Below are 23,070 nucleotides of genomic sequence, written 5' to 3' on the forward strand. Positions count from 1 at the left end.
TGAATAAAATTTCAAACTTCGTTTTATTTTTTTGTGAGTAACAAGTTTGGAAGGTTAGGCGAGCGAATCCACCTCAACCGTAATGGATCGAAATCTGCGAGGGCAATAAAAGAAAAGTAGTAGATCCGCTTGCACTTTCATGATTATTTAACGACCTCCGTCTCCTCCACATACACGGACCGAGAGTTGATCCTTGTTTAATGCTGTTTCGATTTGTTGCGCGCCGGAACCAACTTTGCGCAAACTTTTTCATCCCACCTATAGACGCAGCTATAGGTGGCGGTGGTGGCACGTGAACAAAAGGTCGACGAGCCATGAAGCAAATATGTTTTTGACTGGATCAGAGGATCAGACTCATCAATAATACCAACTCTGATGGATGGGGTAATTAAAGGGCACACAGACGTGCTAGCCGAGGGGCATGATCGCCGATAAAAGTACATACAATATTTTCCTTTGAATCAAAGCGAGCGCCACTTTGCCCCCTATTCACTCGGTGCAATCGAGCGGCAGAGAACACCGATTTTTTTTAAAGGCCTACACAACTTTATTGATTGTTGTTTATATTTAGACTTAATTAGAGTTTTCAGGTCAGCAAATTGAGAGCAACTTATATGAATTGTTTAAAAATTAATGAGAGAAAAAGTTAATTATTAATGCAGCAAAAGTTTTCAAACTTGAATATAAGTAAAAATTTATAATATTTAGCTCAATCATTCACTAAAATTAATACAAACACAAAAATAACTTCAAATTAATTTATTTGGGTTCATGAGTGAGAAGGATCCAAGCTCTACAAGAAGGTTATGTTAGAGATAAATAAATAGGAATTGTGCTTTTAATGTTTTGAGCATCATCTTTTGTTGATCATTGAATAAAACTTATCATATGAGGCCAATTATTCCAATTTTTTTTTAGATAAATTTACCATTTCTCAGATCTTCCCAGATCCAAATTTGCAAATCCGCTTTCTTCATTTGACACGAACAAATTGCAGTAAAATCCCTTGTGCAAAATGACTGCAAAAAAAGTGAGATTTTCTGCGTCAAATGCAGACCTGGATAGCATTAAATCAAAGTTTTTATAGAACTTTGAATAGGCGGACAATTTCCTTAAGCTCTCTTTTTTCTTTCTGTTTGGACATACAAATTGCTAAATAATTTATAAACTGAAAGAGCAGTGTTTCTGTAATTGTTTTATTTTTTGTAAGTTCTTCGAATATATTTTCGCGGCAAATTTTATCTCATTTATTGAAATTGTAGACTAAATTTCTGCTCCTATAAATTACATCTGACTATAAAAGCCATATTTGAGTAACTTTTGAGCATTTTCAACCCAAGTTTCCACTTTTGACACTAAAAATTACTCCCCCACTTCTGGGAACTTTTTAAAATTTTATAACTCACCATTTTCGTCCGTCATCAATTTAAATATTCAACATTGCCGAAACGTGAGAACTAATTAAATTTTCAGCAAAGAGAAAAACTAATGAATCCGTCGACGAGCAATTAATTTCGGCCTCTCACTCACTCAGAGGGTGTCAAAGTCAGGCGGGGCGGCTTAATACGCGGCGCACACACACACACACACCAAGGCAATAACTTTCGCCTGACACATAAAGCGCAATATTAATAGCAGTGGATGTGTTGAACAAACAGTTGCTGCACGATGATGAAACTCGAGCCCGCTCCCAACACACAAGACGTTGCAAGTCAGTCAGTCACCCCGTTCGCTCCGACCATGCCAGATGGCCATAAATATTCTGGCTTTTATGGATCGCAACTCTCAAATCTTAAACACATGCCGAGTTGCTTCTCTCCGGTTAAAAATATGAACTACTCAAGAAACTTTCCGATGACTTATTGCGCACTCAACAACTGACTCTAATTGACTCAATTTAGGCTGGTGAAAAAGTCATTTTGTTTTTTCTTCCCTCTAAAGTTTACCCTGGCAAAAATGATCTTTGCGAATGATGTCATTTGGATGCAAAATATGTACAAAATAAAACAACCTTTTTTTAGGACTTTTTCTATGAGCAACAGGATTGGTATTAATATTTCTTATGAACTTTTTTGCTGCATTTCAATTTTCACTGTTGATTGTGTCAAAGGTTTACAAAATTTTGTAAAATAAATTAACCATGTTTCTTAATGTTGTCAAATTTAAATAGAATTTGCACAGTTAACTATTTCGACTTTTTGATGATGAAAAGCACCAATGCCTGCAATTTCAGGAAAAAAGATAATTTTTTACCAGTCTACGCAATACTAATGGACGAGTAGCGCCGATTTTCCAGCTGTGTGGTGTGTTTTTGTTGGGGGCGTGTTTACGGTGGAGGTGTTTCTTTGCGCGGAGATCGATGGTCAGTGGCAGGTTTGGCGAAATGGAAGCGAACAGAGATGAATGGCAAGACACCTTTTCTCCGCCTCGCATGATTAATGTTGGCCTGCGGTGCTCCGATAACAAAAGGGACGTCCGGTGGACATGGACCTTAAGATGTAATAACCCAGAAAGGGACACAAAGGATGAGATTCATTATCGGGACTATTGGCGAACGACTTCTTCTAATACAAGCAGAGACCGATGCAAAATCGCGCGCCACGCCGCTAATAATCGCAAATCGATAAACTAATAATTTTCTGTTCCGATGTCAGGTCGAATTTCCCAATGGATTCATTTCAGAATGGACCAAACCAAAAATATATTATCCTGTATGGATAAGTTCACAAAATATATAAAATGCACAGTGCTGTAGTTCGTTTGTCTGGAAATCTCTTTTTGTATTCTAGAAATTGGACTCTGATCGATGGCGATTTATAAATTCAATTAAGGACTTTAATAATTTACTTTTTCCACAAACCATTGTAATTCAACCTGATCATTTAAATTATTTAAAAATTTATTTTAAATATCCTCCTAAAAGATTAACTTGATTTTCATTTTATATAAATTCCTACTTGTTTAAGACTTCACGGTGTTGCAAATATTTCGCATGACTGATTCTTCAGTAATGTCCCTTTCTTTCATTCATTCTTTGGAGAGCTCCTTTGTCTCTCCACTTTTCACTGAACAAATACGCACTCGTTTCATCTTTCCCTCGGTGCGAGACTTATTAAGAGAAAAGGCCCATTTCAACTGAAAAGAAAATGACCAATACGCAGCAGCAGACCCTTTGGTGTAAAAGGGGGACTCTCTCGTCAGTCATCACAGGATCAAACTAACTGCTCTCCATTCATAATGAACGCACGTACTTTGTGTGTCTGCGTATATAGGCAGATGGCAGACGAGGAGCTTCTCTTGAAAAAGCAGTCGGAGAAAAAGAGCAGACTAGTCTTTTATTTCCAGCGGAAAGCGCCGGAGTGGACAATCTGTTCTCCAATAAAACGCAGCCACGTGCACACGGATTGTGTCTTCTTTTCTTTCCGTCGTCGGTGAAGGAAGAAAAGAAAGAAAGTACACACAAAAGCTCCTCTTTTTCTCATTCTCATTGTCGAGTTTTTTTCGCTCTCTGCAAGGACACGTGCATCCCTTGCAGCTGGAGCGGCACTGATTTGAATTTTCACCGATTCATCGCGATCGCTTGTGTGCAGAAATAAGAGAGAGACGGACACGCTCGCAACCAGAAGGAGAGCAGATTGCATTAGCGTGATAAGCGGGAGCGAGTTCGAAGCGATTGTAAAAATCATCATAGTGGATCATTTCTGGTTCTACCGGTCTCTATAAGAAGTCGTCGAGCGAGCGGTTTAAGCCACTTGTGCGCTTTGTTGGCATAAAGGCGACTTTGAATGTTGATTTGCTCACTGATTAGACGCGTTACCTACCAGAGGGACTGAGTTAATTAAATGTTTGACTAAGTTGGGGAATCCGATCTCTGCACAGAGCTGATTGAATTGTAGATCAGATATATATTTTTTTTCTTCAGAAAATGAACGGAGAAAATCATTCAAACTATTATTCAAAATTCATAACTTGGCGTGAAAACAGGTTTCATCATTTTAAAATGTTCTGAAGGTTTAAATTTCGCAATGCATCACTTCTTAGTAAAGCAACAAAGAATCTTTGGCTATGATTAATTTGAGATGCAGATTACAAGCTAAAATAGACTGAAGTAAAAAATAGCATTTATATTTAAACAAATTTTACTCTCTTTTGATCATTTTTATATCATAGTTAAAATTCGAAAACTTGCCAAAACATTTTATTGTTTTATGCATATGTTGAAGGGCATTAAAAAATATTTGCATCCTTTTGTATCGACTTGAAAGAAACAGCAATAAAACACATACACTTAGTTCAAATTTAAACGTCATTAGTTCTTAATTGAATAAAAAAAGAGCTTTTCAAAATTTCCTAAAATTCTGAGCTACATTACTTGCTTTCTTTTCATGAAAGACAATATATAGGTACAAGCAAATTGCACAGCAGCCTTGACCTTTCGCAGCGGCGGTTAGCGAGTGCAAACCCCGATATATTCATCGACCTGTGCCCTCTCGGCTCTCGGCGCGCCCAATAAATCCGCAGTTCAGCAAAGAAGTTGCAAATGCGAGCAAAAGGTTCTCTGTCTCTTATATTCTTTTGACTCTTTCAGCCGATCGCTCTATTTTCGTGTTTCAGCCTCTTTCACACGGCGGGGTGGCCAAATCTCTCCCTTTCGTTCCTTCTTTCTTTCTTGCTTTGCACGTCGAGGAAGAGAGGGACGAGTAATTAAGGCGCGACAAGGAGTCTGGTGTGTGCTCTTTGCGCGAGTTGGAAAAAACCGTCGGTCGTGCTTCGCGAGACTGCGACGAACAATGCAAGCAAGTGCCTCTCGATGTCACTGATACTTGATGACTGTGGGAAAAGCAGGAGGCGGCAGCGCGTGACGAAACAATAAATGCGCGCCAGCCCTTGCATGTCTTCTATGTGTTTAAAGCAGAAAAACACACAGAGAGAAAGAGCGAGAGCTGCGTGCCCTTGATGGGAACGCATCCCAGTGCCGAAAAGAAAGAAGAATAAAACTCCCTTGCATGAAAAGTGCGAGAAATAGGGCAAAAGAAAGAAATATATATTTTTTAACATAAAATTATTAAATTTAATGAACATTTCTGCGTTGAAAACTGTGTTTCACTGACCAAAACTATTTTGAAAAAGAAGCTACAAATGGTAGTAAATTAGGTATGTTCGAATGGAAAATGATAATTCTTTATAAATTTTTGCTATTAATTTCCTTCTAGAAACTGCTAAATTTTAAAATAGGTAAATTTCTATCACAGTTATAGAGTTTACTTGTAGCAATACCAAATATACTTTTCTTACGTTTGAGTAAATATATTGAAATTTTCATAATTCCACTCATTTACAGAAATTTTCTGTGGAAACTATGAAACTAAAATAAAAAAATTGGGTTTTTAATTGATCGTCTTTCAATTACACTTTTAGCTCGTTGCGTTACACAAAGGCAGGTCAAAACTGATATTATTTAAAAATAATAAATAATAAATGCATTTAAAAATGCAGAGCATAAGAAGAAATTTAATTAGCAGAGCAATAAAAAAAAATTGTATATAATTGGATTGGAAATCTAAAAAACTGTCAATATAATACTTTGTGTAAAAACCGTGGAAACTTTTTAGACATTTCAAAAATTAATCGAAATTTGGAGCATTCCCATTTGAATCCACAATCCAGTCATAAAAACACACTCCGTTTCGACACTAGGGTTGCACCCCCTCTTCACCGAGTACATTTTTGTCGGCGTCTTCTCTCCGTGCTCTCGTTTCTCATTCTCTCTCTCTCTCAGCAGGTGCCGTTTATTATGATCATTATTAAGACGTGTACCATGGCAAAAATTATTCTCGCTTGGATTAAAATAAAAATAAAATAAAAACACGAAAGCGAGGGAGCACATATACTACATAAAAAGTGGGGAACTGAGTGAGCAGGGATTTTTCCAGGGAACGGAAAAATACACGCAAAATGGCCGGATACTTTGATGTGTAATAATTTATAGTGGGGCCGGCGGACGAGCGGCTCTCTTTTATTAGGCACCGCCACCGCGCAGGATTAAAACGAATGTTCTCTGGTAAAACTTTTTGTCGGGGCCGAATTCAATTCGCTGCTCTGCACACCACACAAATGCCAGGGGTGCCCGAGGGCGAGCTGCAAGTGGACGCGTTTTATGTTGTCGTACGTCATTCCGAGTGAAATGACACTTCCGTTTCATCGTTTCTAAATTCTAAAAGTGGTTCAAATTAGCACGCCTGCGACCCTCGAGCGTGTTGTAGCAGCAATTAGAGTGTGTGCGTCAAAAACTGTATCACGGCCAAAATTAAAGCGTTTACCTCATGATTTTTGGATTAACTTTTTAGTTATTTTTTTAACTCATAGTAAATTAAATATGATTTTTTTTCTCCCTCAGAAATAAATAATTATGCATCAAGATTCTAATAAAATTAAACGTTAAACCAGATCAATATTTTAAAAGGAAGAGAATGTACAAAGGGTTAAATATTCAAATTTTACAATCATCTCTTCTCTCTTTAAAATTATGGATGATCTATTTGAGCAAAAAACATTCCACATATAATTAAATTATCATTTAGCAAAATTAATTTCATTTGAATGCAAATTTTAACACTTTTCAGAACCTGAAACTCACAAACAATCCTTTTTATCGATTGACTCGCTGTGGCGAAAAATTTAACTGCCCACGCAAAAGCCACCATACCTTTAAAACTTGCAAATCTCCCAACGAGGGCAGCAAAATCCACCTCCCGCGCATTAAATTTATAAAGCTGGAAGGCACTTACGAGGTGCAAAACTAATTAATTCTGCACAAACTTTGCCAAAACCAACATCGCGTCTACTAAAAAAGAAAGCAAAACAACCCCTGGTGCCCATGTACTGCATATTCACTTCCCATATCGATCCAATTATTTTTTTTTTCAATCCACCCGCATAAGAATGATTAACGGTCGCGTTTATGTACATGGGACGCGCATATAATTAGTAATTCGAGGACGAGCGGCTGCTGCTGCTGGCGGCGCAGAATTTTAATGAAACAAGCAACCGCCGTCGCTATTAGTTGCGGTCTGATTTCAGTGCCGGGGTTAAAACAGGTTAATAACCAATTATTCACCGCGCACTTGCATATACCTCCCATCCAAATTGCAATCTCACCGCAGCAGTGGGTGGCTTAGTTCAATTGAAAGCTCCGATGAGATATTTTAATTTTCAATTTGTGAGAGGTTTGGCAAAAAGTAATCAGTTTGGAAAATGGTTTTGATGCAAGGAATAATAATATTTATCGATAAAGCTTGAAGATAAAATTGGTTCTTTTTGTATTATTCAAATATGTGTAAGGAAAATAATTTCTGTAATTATTCTAGCTTCTGATTTTAATTTTTAAAAACATAAAGTGCTTTTTAAGAATCCAGATTTCATCCCAATATCTCGTGTAATATGGCTGCGCACCAATATTGATTAATACTTTTTTTTTTATCAAAGAAACCAAAATATGAAAGAAAGATCAGCTTACTTTACTTTAAGAGTGCCCTCTTCATTTTTAAAATTTATTTCTAACGTTATGCAACTTGTACTACGGTGGATTTAATGAGATTTATGGATCGATTGATGAGTAGGGCATAGGTAGAAAATCAACAAAAATTTTTTTAAGTTCAATAAAAGTTAACCGTCATTCAAGTCAATCTATCAAAAGATATTTAAAGAGTTTTGGATAAAATAGTATATGATAAGATGCTCCAGTGTTCAAATGAACTTGACCACTTGACCCATCATGTGAAAGGCAACGTCTGGTCTTAAACCAACAAATATGGCGCCCGAAATAATCCCCCTCTAATATGTATGTGTTATTTGCTTGCTGTTGATTGCTTTGCTGGACCATCATCAACACAGGTACAGAGGGCACGTGACCTATATTCCATTTATTTTCTTATAAAAAATATTATAAATAAATTTAAAAAGCATGCAGCAGATAGATTTTCAGCATAAATGATAAAACGTTCTGTAAAAAAAGTATTTAAGGTGTTGTTCCATTTTCCCAGATATTTTTCAATTAACTGTCAATGTGATAACTTCTAATAGTGCTAAAATCTTGTTTCTTATTTTCAATAAACTTGAGTTCAATTTTGAAAAGAAATATGATCGAAAAATAAATCTCTGATTGAACACATAAAAAATTGCAAAGTAATTCATCGAAAGAAAATTAATAACTTCATTAAATCCAACAAAGAATTTGTGAAAAAGTTTGACTTGAAAGGATTTAACTTTAATTTTGAAAATAAAACTTAATTAACAGAAAATATTTTGATTGAATCAGGGTGTTCCGCACACTTGAAAAACACATCCCTTCGGCAAGTTTGTTCTTGCGATTAGAGGGGGAAAGGAAGGATTTGCTGACAACTTCCATCAGCGCGATTCGGCAAAAGCCGAGCCGTTTACCTGCTGATGTGCAAATAAACAGGGCCCGACTTTTAGTGCAAGCCACGCGGGGAATAAATCAAACGAGAATGCTTTTGCCGGCACACCGACAGACGCAGCCCGGAATTTAAGTTGCTTTTATGTACTATATAAAACCACACCCGGCGGTGTATTTTAAAAGGACCATATCCGAGCACTGTGTTTTGAATAAATATGTTTTGATATATTTATAGCACGCGGCGCTATCACACGGACGCAGAGAGTGATTATTTGTGGGGGGTGTGAAAATTATTGCGAAAGCAATTTACGAGTTTTCCTTTTTTTACGGACCGGCAACCTGTTTTTCTATGAAAATAAAAGTGATAAAAGGGTGGAGAGAAGGTTCTCTATCTCACCGATTGTCCGAGGAAAATGATGAGGATGATGAAAACGGCGAGCAGCACCAAAATGCAGCCTATGGCGATGGCCACCATTGCAGACATGGGTCCCGCAGGCTGAGGCCTCGGATACTCCCTACCTTCTATGGGCATAGGGAGGCGCGGCCAGCGGGCATTGTTGCACCTCTCTCCCCAACCGACGTCTGTACCAAACTATCTCGCATCCCGGCGGAGGTGCCAGCGCCGCTCTGATATCGCGCTGAATTGCTCCGGCCTGCGCACTGCCTGCCTGCCTGCTTGTCACACATTGCATATTGCCGACGCCACCGCCGCCGCCACCGTGCGTTCGCGAAAAGATATTAAAATAATTTTCATCGCCCTTCTACTTCTTCTTCTTCTCCCCTTCTGCTACTTTTGTAATTAAGTTTTGCTCGCCCAGTAGAGAAAAAGTTGTCTCTCGATTTTTCCTTTACTCTTGATTCGATTTATATTTTCTTATTGAGTCTAATTTTAAGTTAATGGACCCGACTCACTCGCCCACTTGCTCTCTCCGGACTAATGCAAACACTTGACTGTTTGCTTTGCATTAATTTGGCGAAGGCGCGAAAAGCATTTTGAGTGGCGGTGCTGATTGAAATATTTTGCACGGCAGATTGAACAAAAACAAACATTCATTTGATTTAATTATAGATTTTTAGTATCAAGATTAATTTATACCAATCATCAATCATTTGAATCAGCATCAATTCAGTGATTCATCGCTGGGTTCTGCTTTAAAATAGTCAGCAAGTTGATATTTACATAAATTTTAGTTATTTTTATTGTTGTCGATATTTTCATCACTTTCTGACTAGGAGAATATTATAGAATAATAAATTAACAGCTACAACACACATACCAACAAAAATGAAAAATTATTGATAATTCTGGAAATAATCAAACAAATTAAAAACTAGGAAAAAAAATAATAATACCTTTTTTGGTCAGGCCAAGACAAAAAGCCATCGGCCTGTGCTCTTTTGAGCTTGCAGAAGACAAGCTCTTATTTTTTATAATCGGATGATTTTTGTTTTCATTGTAACTTAATTATCAACATTCATCATCATCAATTATTTGGCGTTCACAGAACATGAGTTTTTTTTTTTTTTTTGCTATTTTTGGGAAAAAAATGCCCTCTGTATCAATTTCTCAATAACACAATTTAATTATTATATTTTATCTTTTTGTTCATGTTCAAGATATTATTGTGTAATATTCTTTTGGGTAAAAAGTATGACATTATTTTACAATTTGTTATAAAAATTTTACACTGAACATGTATTATTAATCTACACACAGGGAAGAGTTGAAAAATAAATGTATCACGACCAGATTTTTTACTGTTTGTTAAATAAATGTCAAGAATCAAAGGATTGAATGTTGGTAAAAATAAATTGCAGGCGCGTTCTGCAGGTTTCATAAATTTAATTAACAGTGCTTTGAACTTCAATTAAAATTTTAGACTTTCGTGGAGTTTGAGAGTTGTATGAAATCTTGAAGAGATTAAACAAATCTTAGCCCTGACCGAGTGAAACATTAAAATAGATTTTCCTTGAAACACACTTTTTTCCTCATTAGATTTTATAATAAAAACTTGTGTTATGAAAAGGAAACAATAGGACCCCCAACTTAATTAAAACATGCCCGAGCTAAAAATAGAACCAACCGTCTTCTGCGAAATGTCGCAAAGCTCAGCAACTTCCGCCCTCTATTATTTTCCTTCCTTGTTTTTGCGCATTTCTGCAGCAGTGGCACTTGACAGACAGGCAGCTGAATGAAATGGTCTGGTATGTATAATGAGCGTGTGCCTGAACGTATTAATGAAGCTCCTGCGGTGATAATTATTATCTTACACAAAACGACAGGGCAGCAGAAGCAGGGCGCGCCACAATGAACATCGTCGCCACACAAAGCGCGCGCACGGCTGCTGCTGCATGTCACCGGTAAATAATGAGAGCGAGAGCGATGTATCAGAATTATGTATGTATTGTGGCTCCATTATTGCACACCCAAGTATGTACGGCTGGCAAATGTGCATTGTCAGCTGCCTCACATAATATGATATTCCACCGTGCACCACCAGAGAGAGGCTGCAATAATCCTCTCAATAATTGATTTTTGTTTCATATATTCGCGGAAAATTCGGTCACAAGGGAATTGTGATTGACCTGGAAAAAGGGCATAATTTATGAGCGCACGTGTTGTGTCGCGCGCAGCCATCGGAAAAGTTGAATTTGCATTTCAAGCGCAAATCTGATCTGCTCTCTGTGATTGATTTTTATATTGATGTTCATATATATCATGGTGTGCATAGATTTAATGCAAACTCGCTACAAATAGAATAAGAGATAAATTTTTATTTAAATTTGGGGTGAGCTCGATTCTTAAATTTCTTTATAGTCAAAATTGTTAACTAATTTAGTCAAAGATTAAGCAAACAAGAAGACTCTTCTATAGTCAAAACCAACTTAAAATTTTTAATTGTTAGTAAAATTAAAAATCAGAACAAGGAAAGCGTTTACAGAGAATCCTGATCACTTTCTGTGGCCATCGATTTTCATGCCCCCTTCAAAGAAAAGTTTTAAGAAAATGAAAACTGAGTGAAAATTTATTTTTATCTTTGAGTAATTAAAATTAATTTACCAAAATACTAAAATATATTGGTTCAAAACCTACGATTTTGCTCAACCGTTAAAATTACATAATTTGGATAAAAACCATTTTAAGCTATTTTTTTTAATCCATATTTTCTACATCTGATTGTGAGTAAGATTGATCATTAAAGGTCTGAAATTATAATATTGGCCAAGAATATTGGCAGCCTTAACTCCAAAATTGTTTGCTTTAGTCTCGTACGTGTCATAAAGTAAGATCGTTTGTGTACACAAAATTACGATTCAGTGCAGTGTGCACCGCCAAAAATTACACCCGAACCCTAATCTGCATAACACCCAACAGCGGGTCCCTCGACGAGCAACGTGTGCCTGTTGTTTGCTGATCGAATTTCAGGGCGAGAATCCGAAGGGCCGCGCGGCACACATTCGAAATTACCATTATACATAAAATGCAAATTTGCTCGCCGCGACCAATCCGGTTAATGAATTTACTCTCGGTCGGTTTACGATAAATGTATATTGCTGAACAGCAGGTCGAATCATTTAGTTCTCCGTTTCAAATCCCCCGACGCGAGCAAGCGAGTGACACGACCACCCTTGCCTGCTTCCAGTTCCAGCGAGCACTCTCATTAAAACCACCCCCGTAATTAGCTCCCCCTTTATCGAAATAAACCACCCCTCTTTTCTCGTTCTCTTGCAAAATCGCAGCCAGCATCACGCATTTTTATCGCAGCCAAACAAACTCGCTCGCTTTCTCTCTGCGTCTGATAAATTGGCAGGTGGGCTCAAAGGAACGCGTGCGGTGGCGCCCACCCCCCGACCCCCTTCCTTCCTGCCTCCGAGTCTTCCTCATCTGTATGTGTAGGTTCGGCATGTTTCAGCATCCCCAGTAACAAGCGAGCGAACGACGTCACACAAAGCACCGTCCATCTCTCTTTCTCTAACCATGGGCTCTCTCTCTCTCTCTCTCTCTCTCTCTCTCTCTTGTGAACCCCTCCAACCCCTTGCAATGCTGAATCGATTTACCCCACAAGCACAGTGTTATCACTGCGAGACCAATCGGCGGCGCTGTCGTTCAGCGGCTCTCCAAACTTACTATTTTGCTTCAATGTATTTTGTAAAATCAAAAATTATTTCTCATATAAAATATTTTAAATTGCTTAATTCAATGATGTTATTTATTTTACCTTTATTATAATTAATTCCATACTTTTTATAGATTTTTGTATATTTAATTGTTTTACAAAAGGTTTTTGAATTTTTTTTTTTTATCAAAATTTAAAGACAAATTAATATTTATGTAAATACAATCAACAACCATTAAATTTGCTGTAAAAGTAATTTATTTTCTTTGTAATTATGAGAGTTTGAGTGTAAGATATTTTAATTATGATATCTTGAGAAATATAAGAATCTATTGAACATTCTCTGAAAATATTGATATAAAATGATACTTTGATAGATTTATTTATGCTCTAATAATTTTCCTCCCTTATTTATATCCCCAATTCTAATTCATTTCACTCTCCCCTGAGACAGATGATGATAGTAATTGCCCTCGCTCGCGCCCCGCCTGCTGCGGAAAGTTAAATGAGATTTGCATAAATTCGCCTGAAAAGTTTTGTCGCGCCGCTTTTGAACAATTTGTATTTTATATTAAGTTGTCAGCTGCAGGCGTGTTCTGCGAATTAAGTTCAATGTTATTAGATTTGCAGGCGGACTCGCGTGCGCACGACTGCATTCGCACCAACATCAAACGTGCGAATCTCTATGTCTGTGCGTGCTCATCAGCAAATGCACGTAGCTTTTTTATTCAAAGTGTGTGTATTTGCAGACACAGTGCTGTGTTTGTGACGTCCCATTTCTCACCACCTTCTTCACACCTTTGAAGAATTCCAAGAAAGATTCATGACGTGATTTCTATATGCGTAAGAATATTTTTTGCCTCTTACATTTTTAATTATTGTTAGATTCAAAGTGTTTTTCATTTTCTATGAGTAATTTTTTCCTTTTTTTTGTGCTGAATTTAGTTACCATTAATAATTGACTAACTTATAAACAGAACTGTCTAAACATAATTTAATTCACATTCTAGACAAAAATAAAAATTATATATCTAGGTGAGTGTACAACCACATAAAAAAAAAACTAAAAAAAACTAAAGTTTAAAATAAACTATACTTTCTCGTAAAAATAATCAAGTTTAAATCGGAATCAATATAAAATTTAATAAATAAATTTCATTAATAAGTAAAAAACAAAATATAAATTGTTTTGGAATATTATCAAAAAGTTATAAATTAATCAAAATTGTTTTTAAATATTATTTAAAAATAATATAATTCTAGTTTTAAGTCCACTATCTGTACATTACATTTTACGTAACTTGGTCAATTAATTATAAATGAATTAAAAAATATATTGTACTAAAATGACATACTTTATTGAGATAAATTTTCTTTTATTTCTTAACTGCTTCTTAATAATCCTCATTTGAGCGAGTGTGAATTTCCAAAATCTTTTATATAAACATGAATCATGAATCTCAGGTTCAATGCAGTGTCATCTAAAACTATGAATTATCATTAGTGTGAAAATCATTTAATAAAAATTTCTATTGAGCATCCATTCATGTTTTAATAAATTTGAAATGTTATACCCTTTAAATATCATTTTTTTTTTAGTCCCATAAACGGAATCGAGCGTCTGAATACAAAAATAAAATATATTTAGTGTCATGTTATGCACAGCCTTTTACTATTTAAAGCCTAGCTGTGCGTCACGCATGATCAATACATTTTCTATTATCTAGCGCGTATCAACTCATCGTTATGCAAGTTTTGCCGGAAAGTTGGTGGGTGATAAATTGCACTTGAGGAGGACTCAGTGCCTTGAGCCCCGAGTTGCCGGCGGGCGCTTTCATGCGAACGCACACAGAAATGATCATGCCTGCGAGAGAGAGGTGCCGCGGAAAATGGATATTTTCGCAAGATGCGCAGATTAAAATGAATAGTGAGAGGAAGGAAGGATAAGACAGTCGCGCTCAGAAACACCGCCGCTCTCTGCTCGCACGCGCGCTCTCCGCGCTCTCGGCGGCCGCTTTTGAAAAAGATGCCATTTCCTGGACGAGGGGAAATCTTATTTTCACCCCGTACCATTTTTCTCCTTCCATAGTAATTCAAAATAATAAGACTTTTGTTTCTTGAGAGTGAAAAATGGGAACTAAAAGTTAAAGAGAAATGAGCGCGTTTCTATTTTACCAAGGATTCTCTTGAATATATCAAATTTTTTTGGTATGTTATATTTCCGATGATGTATTAAAATGATATCTCTACTTCTATTTTCATATCCATGTTTAAAAAAAAAAACATCGATAATTTTCAGGATGGACAAAAAGAGGAAATTGAGACAAAATAAATATACGGAGAATGTTCAGTTTAAAAATAAATAATAAAATTATTTAAAAAAATTCTTCATTACAAATTAACTAAGGAAAATAGTGGTATTATTTTGACATTTTTAACATTAAACCCATACAATAATACAGGGAAGGCAAATCAGACCATGGAGTGTTGGATTTTAGAATCAAACTGCTCTCTTAAATAGAAATGAATAAAAAAAAAAATACATTTATTTAAATATTTAATTTGAATGCATGATTTCTTAAATACACACAGTAAAATGCCAGTTTTGTAATCGATTTCTGATCTTCTCCCTACTTCAAGTAAAGAGTAAACAGCAAACAACACTCTCTTTCTGAGTTTGATTAATTCCTTCGGTTTCATTTTATGCAACTGGCTTTTGATGTTTGTTTGTGATCCCTTTGCAAACTCGTTTGATTTGCCTCAAACACCGAACTTGGGCAAATCTTTTATGCAAATTCCCCGAAAAAGGTCTCGCTCGCTCTTGAACCGCACGCTCTCTCAGCTCTCGTTAATAATATGCCATGATCGCGGCTGAAATTTCGGTCTGGGCGACGCAGCAAAAGCGTTTTTGTGGCTTACGCTCCGAGTAAACTTGTGAATATTTATACCGCGGGCATTAAAATTTAAGCGCGCCGCATAAATAGCGTTGTTTTTGTTGATTTTAAGTCTTCGCCGCACAAGCACACGCACAAGGTAGGAAAGATGGAGAGAAAGCGATGGTGACGCAAACGGCCCTCGACCGACCCGCTGCTTTACGAGCAAGGAAAAAACGTGGTGGACACTACCGGCCTCAAGTGTCCCCATAAACTCGGAAATTGCCTGTTAACGATCTCAATAACCGCGCGTCCTTCCGCATTTATTTCCAGAGCTCCAATTTTAATCATCATTTCACCCAATTTTGCTTTTTACAGCATAAAACATACCTCTTCAAGGTGGTAGTTTCCTTGCAGTGGAAAATGAATATTCCATAAAAAATAATTATAAATTAATGTGCACTTTTGTGGATTTCATATTCTTATTCCCAATTACGTAAACAAGATACTTGGTAATTTATTTACACTCAAGCTCCATTAAAGGTATCAAGGATCATCATTCACTGCACAACATGTTGGTAATAAAATAATTTATGTTTCTCAAAATGAAATTTATAAATTAAGAAATTACAAGAAAATTATAAATTAAATTTTATTTGAATTAAATGTTGAATTTTAATTTATAGATCAAAATATTTAATTTCAAATAATGAAAACATTTAAATAAAAACATGATAATTAAATTATTAAATACTAAGAAATGGGAGTCTAAAATTTTAAATCTTTCGTTTTTTTTTTAAATATTTTTTTAATTTTTTTTTAACAGAATTTAGCCATTACTTTCTAAGTTTTTGAAATAATTTATTCTCATTCTATAGTTGGCAATAAATTTCTATAATATAAGGAAATATAAGGCAAGAGACCGACCCAATAGCCTAATAAGCTCACGGGTGCCATAAGCAAAAAAAAAATTTATAAGGAAATAGTAGAAGTTTGTTGTGATTTTGGATAAAAACTAGAGTTCTGGAGCAGTTCTAATGGAAATAATTTAATTTCCTACCGTTTTCTTCCAAATTCATGTTACAAAATTATGAAAAATATTATTCAACTGTGGTAATGGGCTATGGTAATTTGTATGAGGTAAAAAATGATATGAGGGAGCGCCTATATGAATTTTTCCCACAGAATGGTCCACTTTATCATGCTGATGATGTATAAAACGACGTGATTATCATTAGCTTTACACTTGCTCCACCTTAACTTATTCCGCATAATTCAACCGTAAATATTTGTGCGGCGCTCTTAGACCGCTCGCTGCTGAAATATGTAGAAAAAATAAGCATGCAGCTGTGGCCGGGAGGGCCGCCAAAAGGGGCAGCGCCGCTTTAATATGTAGAGAATTTGTAAATAAAATTCGTAATATAATATTGTGCACAAGAGAGCACTCGAGTGGAAAAGATGCAGCGTAAGGCAAAAGAGTATGAAATATGTGTGGAAATGCGTGGAATGGTTTTCATGTGTACGAATGGGGAGGCGCTGCTACCCAGCACCTCTTTACAACAATTTCCATCAAAGTGTATACATATTATACGGGGGCGCCTAAACTAAAGTGGGGAAAGCTCAGCACAAATTTGATATACATATGCGGGTGTTGTCAGGAGGGGTGGCATACACGACAAATAAAAAAAAACGGCTGGCATACCTGATCCGGAGAAAAGTGGAAGAAGGGAAAATAACACCAATAGCACCAGGAATGGGCGCCAGATGACATCACCAGGCAGCGCTACTCGGATTATTGACAACGAGAGCCGCTTCTGCAGATCCTCTGACGCCATGGCAAAGTATTCTGCAACACAACAATACATTTTTTGTTTATTAACAATTTTGAATATCTTCATAAAGAAACAATAAATCTTTATTTAAAAAATTTAATGATATTTTTCATAAAACTATTTTAATTTTGCATGCAGTATTTCTTATTTTTTGTATAATTTGTGATATCTTATTATTTCATTCATGCTTTTTGCAATATATAATGTTGATGCTGCTATTTGAAGTTGATATTAAAAAACGATATTTATGGCAAGATTTTTTTCTTATAATAGATTTGTTCTATAATTGTATGATGTAATGAAATAAATAACTATTCTTTCTCAATTACGATTATCAAGCCACAAATGGATTAATAATATATAAATCTCATGGCAAAACATTGATCAAATTTATTTTAATTTCTTGTACTGATGGATTTTTTTTACAATGAAAGAAATTAAGTAATTTATTTTGCCTAGAGTGTTTAAATTTAGGCAACCATTTTTATAAAACATTTGTGTTCAACTTTTTCTACCTTGGACTATCCCTTATCCCATAGCTGCTGAAGCATTTTTGAACCAATTAGCCATTTAAACAGTGTTCAATAGAAACTATGCATTTTTAATTATATAAGAGTTCTCAAATATGCAAAATATCTGCAGTGATTACTTTTTTCAAGCATTATTATTCATTTTTTTTTTCTTTTTTGCAATGAAACAGAAAAAATTTAAAAAACGGTCAAGAAGCTTTGTTTTGGGTTTTAAACAAATGCATATTTTTCTTCTATTATATTTCAATACAAAATTCTGAATTCAAAGATATATTTGAGAATTGATCAACAAAAACTAGATGGGACAGGTAATTTCCTCTTTTTTCGACATTTTAAATAAAAGTGTCAAAAGACAAGTATTATCATAATGGGTATAGAAAGGGAGCAAATCAATTCATCTCGTTTGCATCTATTCCTAAGAACTGTGATTTGCATATTATCACATTAAATTTTGTACGATACTCTCTTGTAAAGCACAACTTTTTTATAAGAATGCTGACATTTCCTCTTCAATCTCTCTCAAATATTTTTGTAGCGCTTTCTATTTTAATTTAATTAAAATCTCAAAGTCGCGACAAGTCGTTGTGATGATAACAACTCTCATTTCGTGAGCATCAAGACGAGATTAATGTTTTAATTTGACGAAAAAAAATGCACTCCGGGGCGTTCTGTCACGGGGACGCGCGCGACCATTAATCAAATTTGCGCCGCGTGAAAGGAAGCTTTGTTTAATGAAAATTTTAAACGGCTGGAAGCTTCTGCTGCTGGTGTGCTCTTAACGCGCGCGCACAGTTAAGATTAATACGCGTGTAAATAAAAATATATGTACTTCTGGCACGCGCCCTTCTTCCGCCGCAGAGTGGATGGCGGAAGAGTGTAACGAAAAATTGAAGCGAAGAAATGGAGTCACTTTCACTCCTCTCGCTTCGCACCTGCGTCTGACTTTTAAATTTTCCAAACTAACTTTTACATATATGCGTGAAATCTTCTCTGCAAAATGAACAGTTTGCAGCGGCAACTCGTTTAAGTCACCAGCGTATGTTTATTATTGTCATTATTATGTGTGTTAAAAGCAAGGGTTGATAGAAATTTCCGTTTAATATTGATTTTTGATATGCATAAGTTTCTGTACGTTCAGTGAATCGATAATGTATTTACAAATGTTTCAGCAAGTGGAAAAAAATTCAATTTGAATGAAATAATTTAATTATTATGCAATGAAATTATTATTAGACCCACTATTAACTTACACCACCAGATGCTTTAGCTATGGGTACTCAGAGCTCACAATGCAGTATTTTAATCACAATTAATATCAGTATGGCATTCTAAATGACCTAGTGTCCTAGTGACCAAATTAATGAATTTTTGCCAATTTAATTTTTTATATTGTCAGCTCTCTCTCCCTATGCAATAAATATTATTAATTCTCAATGAGTTTTTACCGAATTTCAGTGCTTTTTTTCAAATTGCAAAATTTAATTGTAGATTGATTTAATTCAAGACCATTATGAAAAATTTGATTTAGATATGGTGATTAATTTCTTATTCTCAACATTCTCTTATAAATATTGTTTGAATATTTTTATTTTTATTATAAGTAAAAAATGCATGAATGCCGAGATCATTAAATAAAAATTTTGAAACATCTACAAAAGAAGAATAAATAGGTTACACAAAACTGGAAAACAAATAATAATAAAAAAAAGTGTTAAATAAACAGTAACTTAATTAGAATTAAATGATATGTTTTTTAAAACTTTTAAAAATCAACTTATTATATTAAATTTGTAATCAACATGTTATTATATTTTAAGCTACAATTTGTTTTATATTGCATAATGGTCAAATTACATTCATATTCGTCAATGATCTGGAATTTGTATTTTACTTTATTAAAATAAATGTATATGTATAATAACACGTTTCCTACTAAATTAACCTTCTTCCAATTTCATTGCCAAATAGTAGTGCTTTTCAGTTACGGTGACGAAAACTCAAAAAAAAAAATTAGAATTAAAAAAATATTAATAATTTGATACTAATTAATACTCGTCTTTTTTTTAGCAGAAGTAGGAGTGTCCCCAGAGTGACAATTGCCTATCTCATTAAAGATGAAAATCAATTTTTGGTGTGTAAACGGAGCGCTTCATCCGTCTTGTAAGAGCTTGCCTCGAAACCACCAAATAAACAATCGAGCCGCCGAATTCGGTGTTGGCACACGTTCTCGTGCATGTACCGCGCCGGTTCAGGGGCAATTGCCGTCTTTCAATTTATAATGAGTGCAGCGGCAAGAAGTTTCGCCTCAAGAGCCACCGACGGCGGCAGCACCTCAACTTTGGCGGCGGTGCATTTTAAAGTCACTTGAGCGCGCGGCTCGTAACCACATGCAATTCGCGCTGTTGAGGCATTTCGCGGCAGGGCGTGGCAGCTCTGAAAAGTCGTGTCAGTATCTCTCCCAGCGCGCTCATGCACAGTTCATAACATCCTCTTAAGGCTCGCAGACTGGTTGCTTCGAGCGCCCCATAATAACACACGGGCCAACTTCTTCTTTTCAAAGAGCAGCGCGTACACTTTTTTGGTGTTAAAGAGAGAAGCCAAAGTTGTACCCCGTGCGAGAGAGAAAGAAAAGAAGGGCGTGGATTAAAATTAGAGCTCGCTCTCTCTCTCTCTGGTGGGCGCAAATGGGGATGTATTCCCAGCCTACCTCCTCGCTACTTCCTCGCCATAAAAGAGCTCCTCAATAATTTATCGGTGCCAAGACCGTTTGGCAAGCGCTGCCAAAGTACAAAAATATTGATTCTCAGTTTGTAGTTCAGTAGTATCACCGGCGTGTCTCTCGATTTTTTTTTATTCTTCCGGGTGCATACGGAGATAAAAGATGGAAGTGAATTCGCGGCTTGTTGGCGGGCTAAGTGAGCGGAAAAAATATAATTAGTGAGTCGTCCACTCCGCAGAGAGAGATAATAAAATAATAAGCCACATGCCATTAGCAGGGCCATTAGTTATCTTTTTGTCTCAACGGCAATCCACGGTCATTATCGTCGCCACTTGGCTGGCCAAAAAAGGAGCTCGCGATAAACGCGAGAGCAAAGGGCCCTATATTCCGTTGGAGTGTCGGCGAACCCATCCGACGGCCTGAATTTCCCGGCGCAAAACGCTCTCGCCATTCTCGGTTAGGCAACCCGTCGGTCAAACGTGATGAACTGATTGCCTACTTACGAAAGCTGCAGGCGCTCCCGTTGCGAGCAGCAGTGCCACGGCGGGAAGGGAGGGGCTAGAAAAATGCTCGTCCTAGAAGAAGAGACGAGGCGCAAGCGGTCGCTGTTTTCTATAAAAATAATAAAAAGTTGGATGCCCTCAATACAACAGTGGAACAAAATCAGGTTAATTAGGTAAATTAATTAGGTAACTACTAAACACAAAAGTCTTAAATTTAATTTAAGATTTATTTGCCGCAATATTCTTAGTTTTTTAGGGAGTATAATAATTAATTTGTAAAGAAAAAATATTATTATTATATATTATTATAAATATTTCAAATATTTCCAGTAGAAAGTGATTTAAAAACGCTTTTGAATATTTAGCGGAGCATCTGCAAGTGGAGATTAAGTCGCAGCCCATCAAAGGAAGCCTTTGAACGAAGCCAAATCGCGTGAATGAGTCGGTGGCAGACGAATTATTTCAATCGAGCGGAAAAAATGAATGGGCGATTTCTGAGGCATCAGCGATAGAGTGAGAGAGAGTGGGCCATGTGCGAAACAACAACAACAAATACAAGGCCAACGGGACGGTGAGGTTATCAATGCATGGGCCGTCAGAGTCCGCGGGATGATGTCGAAGGTCGCCAAAGACCCTGAATAACAAACCTTGAACTGGCGCAATTTTCGCGACAAACGTAGCGGGACATACATATTTAATGTGCGCCACGATCGACGGGCCGCGCCCGCCGCCGCTAGCGAGGCCCCCCTCGGACGGCCCAAGAGCCCCCGGACGCGAGGGCGCAACTCACCTAAAAACAGGAGGATTTCCAGACGCAAAAACAGGGTGTTTTTCCGAGGTGGCGGCGGCCATTTTCCCCTAGCCGGGAGGCTGGTGCTGCTCGGAAGGTGTTGGCTGCTCCTCTTGCAGATAGCAGCGGCGGCAACCTGGTCTGCACAGTCTGCACACGTGGGCATGGGCCACCGGAAACGAGGTCGCCGACCCAGATCACAGCACCACACGGGCGGTTCACTCGGAAGAAACCCTGAGGCGGTGGTGGCCCCTCGGTGGAAAGCCTCATACGTTCGCAGCATCCATCCTACTTCTTACGTGCTTCTCTAGCCTGTCAAGACACGGTGGAGGGCGTCGAGCAGAGCATTATCGCGGCTGGCCACCGGCAGGCTCACAGCATCGCTCTTGTTGCTGGCCCGTCTCGTCCTTAAGCAGCGCGCCCAGACATTAATTGCAACACGTCTCGCTGATATTCTGGCCAAAGCACAATTCGGTCTCGGGCCCAGCCGCCCCTGCTCCAGTGGCTGCTACCAAGCCAATCCGCTAGGTACCGCCGTCGACGCAGGGAGAGTTCATCTCGGCCGAGCGGGGGAAGTTGCCCCTTCCCGCGCCTCAATTATGCAGCCCGCGCCGCATCTCTCTCTCTCGCTCGCATTATATTTCTCCGATTGACTTGCGGGCCCATAGCATTCCTCTGCGCCTTGACTCGGCCCGGGGTCCGCCAAGGCCCCAATAATATGTCTCCTTGGCAATATTAATATTAGATATACTATCGCGAATGACCACACGACGTGCACCCCCTGGCCAAAATCAATACTGCAGTGTCGCGCACGTGTCCGTCTGGGAAAACCGCGCGCGGGACTGTATCTAGCGGGTGTGCTCTGCTCTGGTTCACGAGGTCGAAAATGAAAAGGGCCTGAGGGGATGCACGTCCGGCCAACAGCTGGTCACTGTTGGTCAGTGGGAAAGTGCATGGCAAGATTTCTTGCGCCGGCAACACGCAATCAATATTGGGTGGGGCAGTAGGAGGGCATATTGATCTCGGCCAAGCAAATTGAGTGAGACAACATCAGGGAGGTACATGCTGCAGCGCGCGAGGGGCCAAAGATATACGCAACCAGAGAAAGCGAGTTTGCCCAATCCAACTACACTTGGCGATCTCTCTGGCTTTGATGTGTCGCGCTCAATGTATTGGCCGCAAATTCTCGAAAGGTTTCGCGTTTCGCCTATTAAAATGTCTGAGGTTTCTGTTCTCTCTCAGCGAGAACCGCAACAACCCTCAAATTTGGCGCAGCAGCTCGCTTGACG

The 23,070-nt window shown here is 37.5% G+C and overlaps 1 protein-coding gene across 4 annotated transcripts in view; it reads right to left on the reverse strand.

The window, feature by feature from the left end:
* LOC132201480 (tolloid-like protein 1) overlaps positions 1 to 22,415 on the reverse strand; it is a 44,253-nt gene extending 21,838 nt beyond the window's left edge. For all 4 annotated transcript variants that reach the window (XR_009442285.1, XM_059627686.1, XM_059627677.1 and 1 more), the window contains exons 1-2: positions 21,782 to 22,415; positions 17,110 to 17,253 (exon numbers count right to left, since the gene is read on the reverse strand). Coding sequence is in view for 3 of the 4 variants with exons in the window: in XM_059627686.1 (XP_059483669.1) it covers positions 17,110 to 17,253; positions 21,782 to 22,064 (427 nt within the window). In the remaining variant the exon portion in view is untranslated. The remainder of the gene's footprint in view (positions 1 to 17,109; positions 17,254 to 21,781) is intronic.
* Between the last annotated feature and the right edge of the window lie 655 nt (positions 22,416 to 23,070).

This window comes from Neocloeon triangulifer, unplaced genomic scaffold (assembly GCF_031216515.1).
Source record: "Neocloeon triangulifer isolate White Clay Creek 2 clone unplaced genomic scaffold, ASM3121651v1 ptg000001l, whole genome shotgun sequence".
Taxonomy (NCBI): Eukaryota; Metazoa; Arthropoda; class Insecta; order Ephemeroptera; family Baetidae; genus Neocloeon; species Neocloeon triangulifer.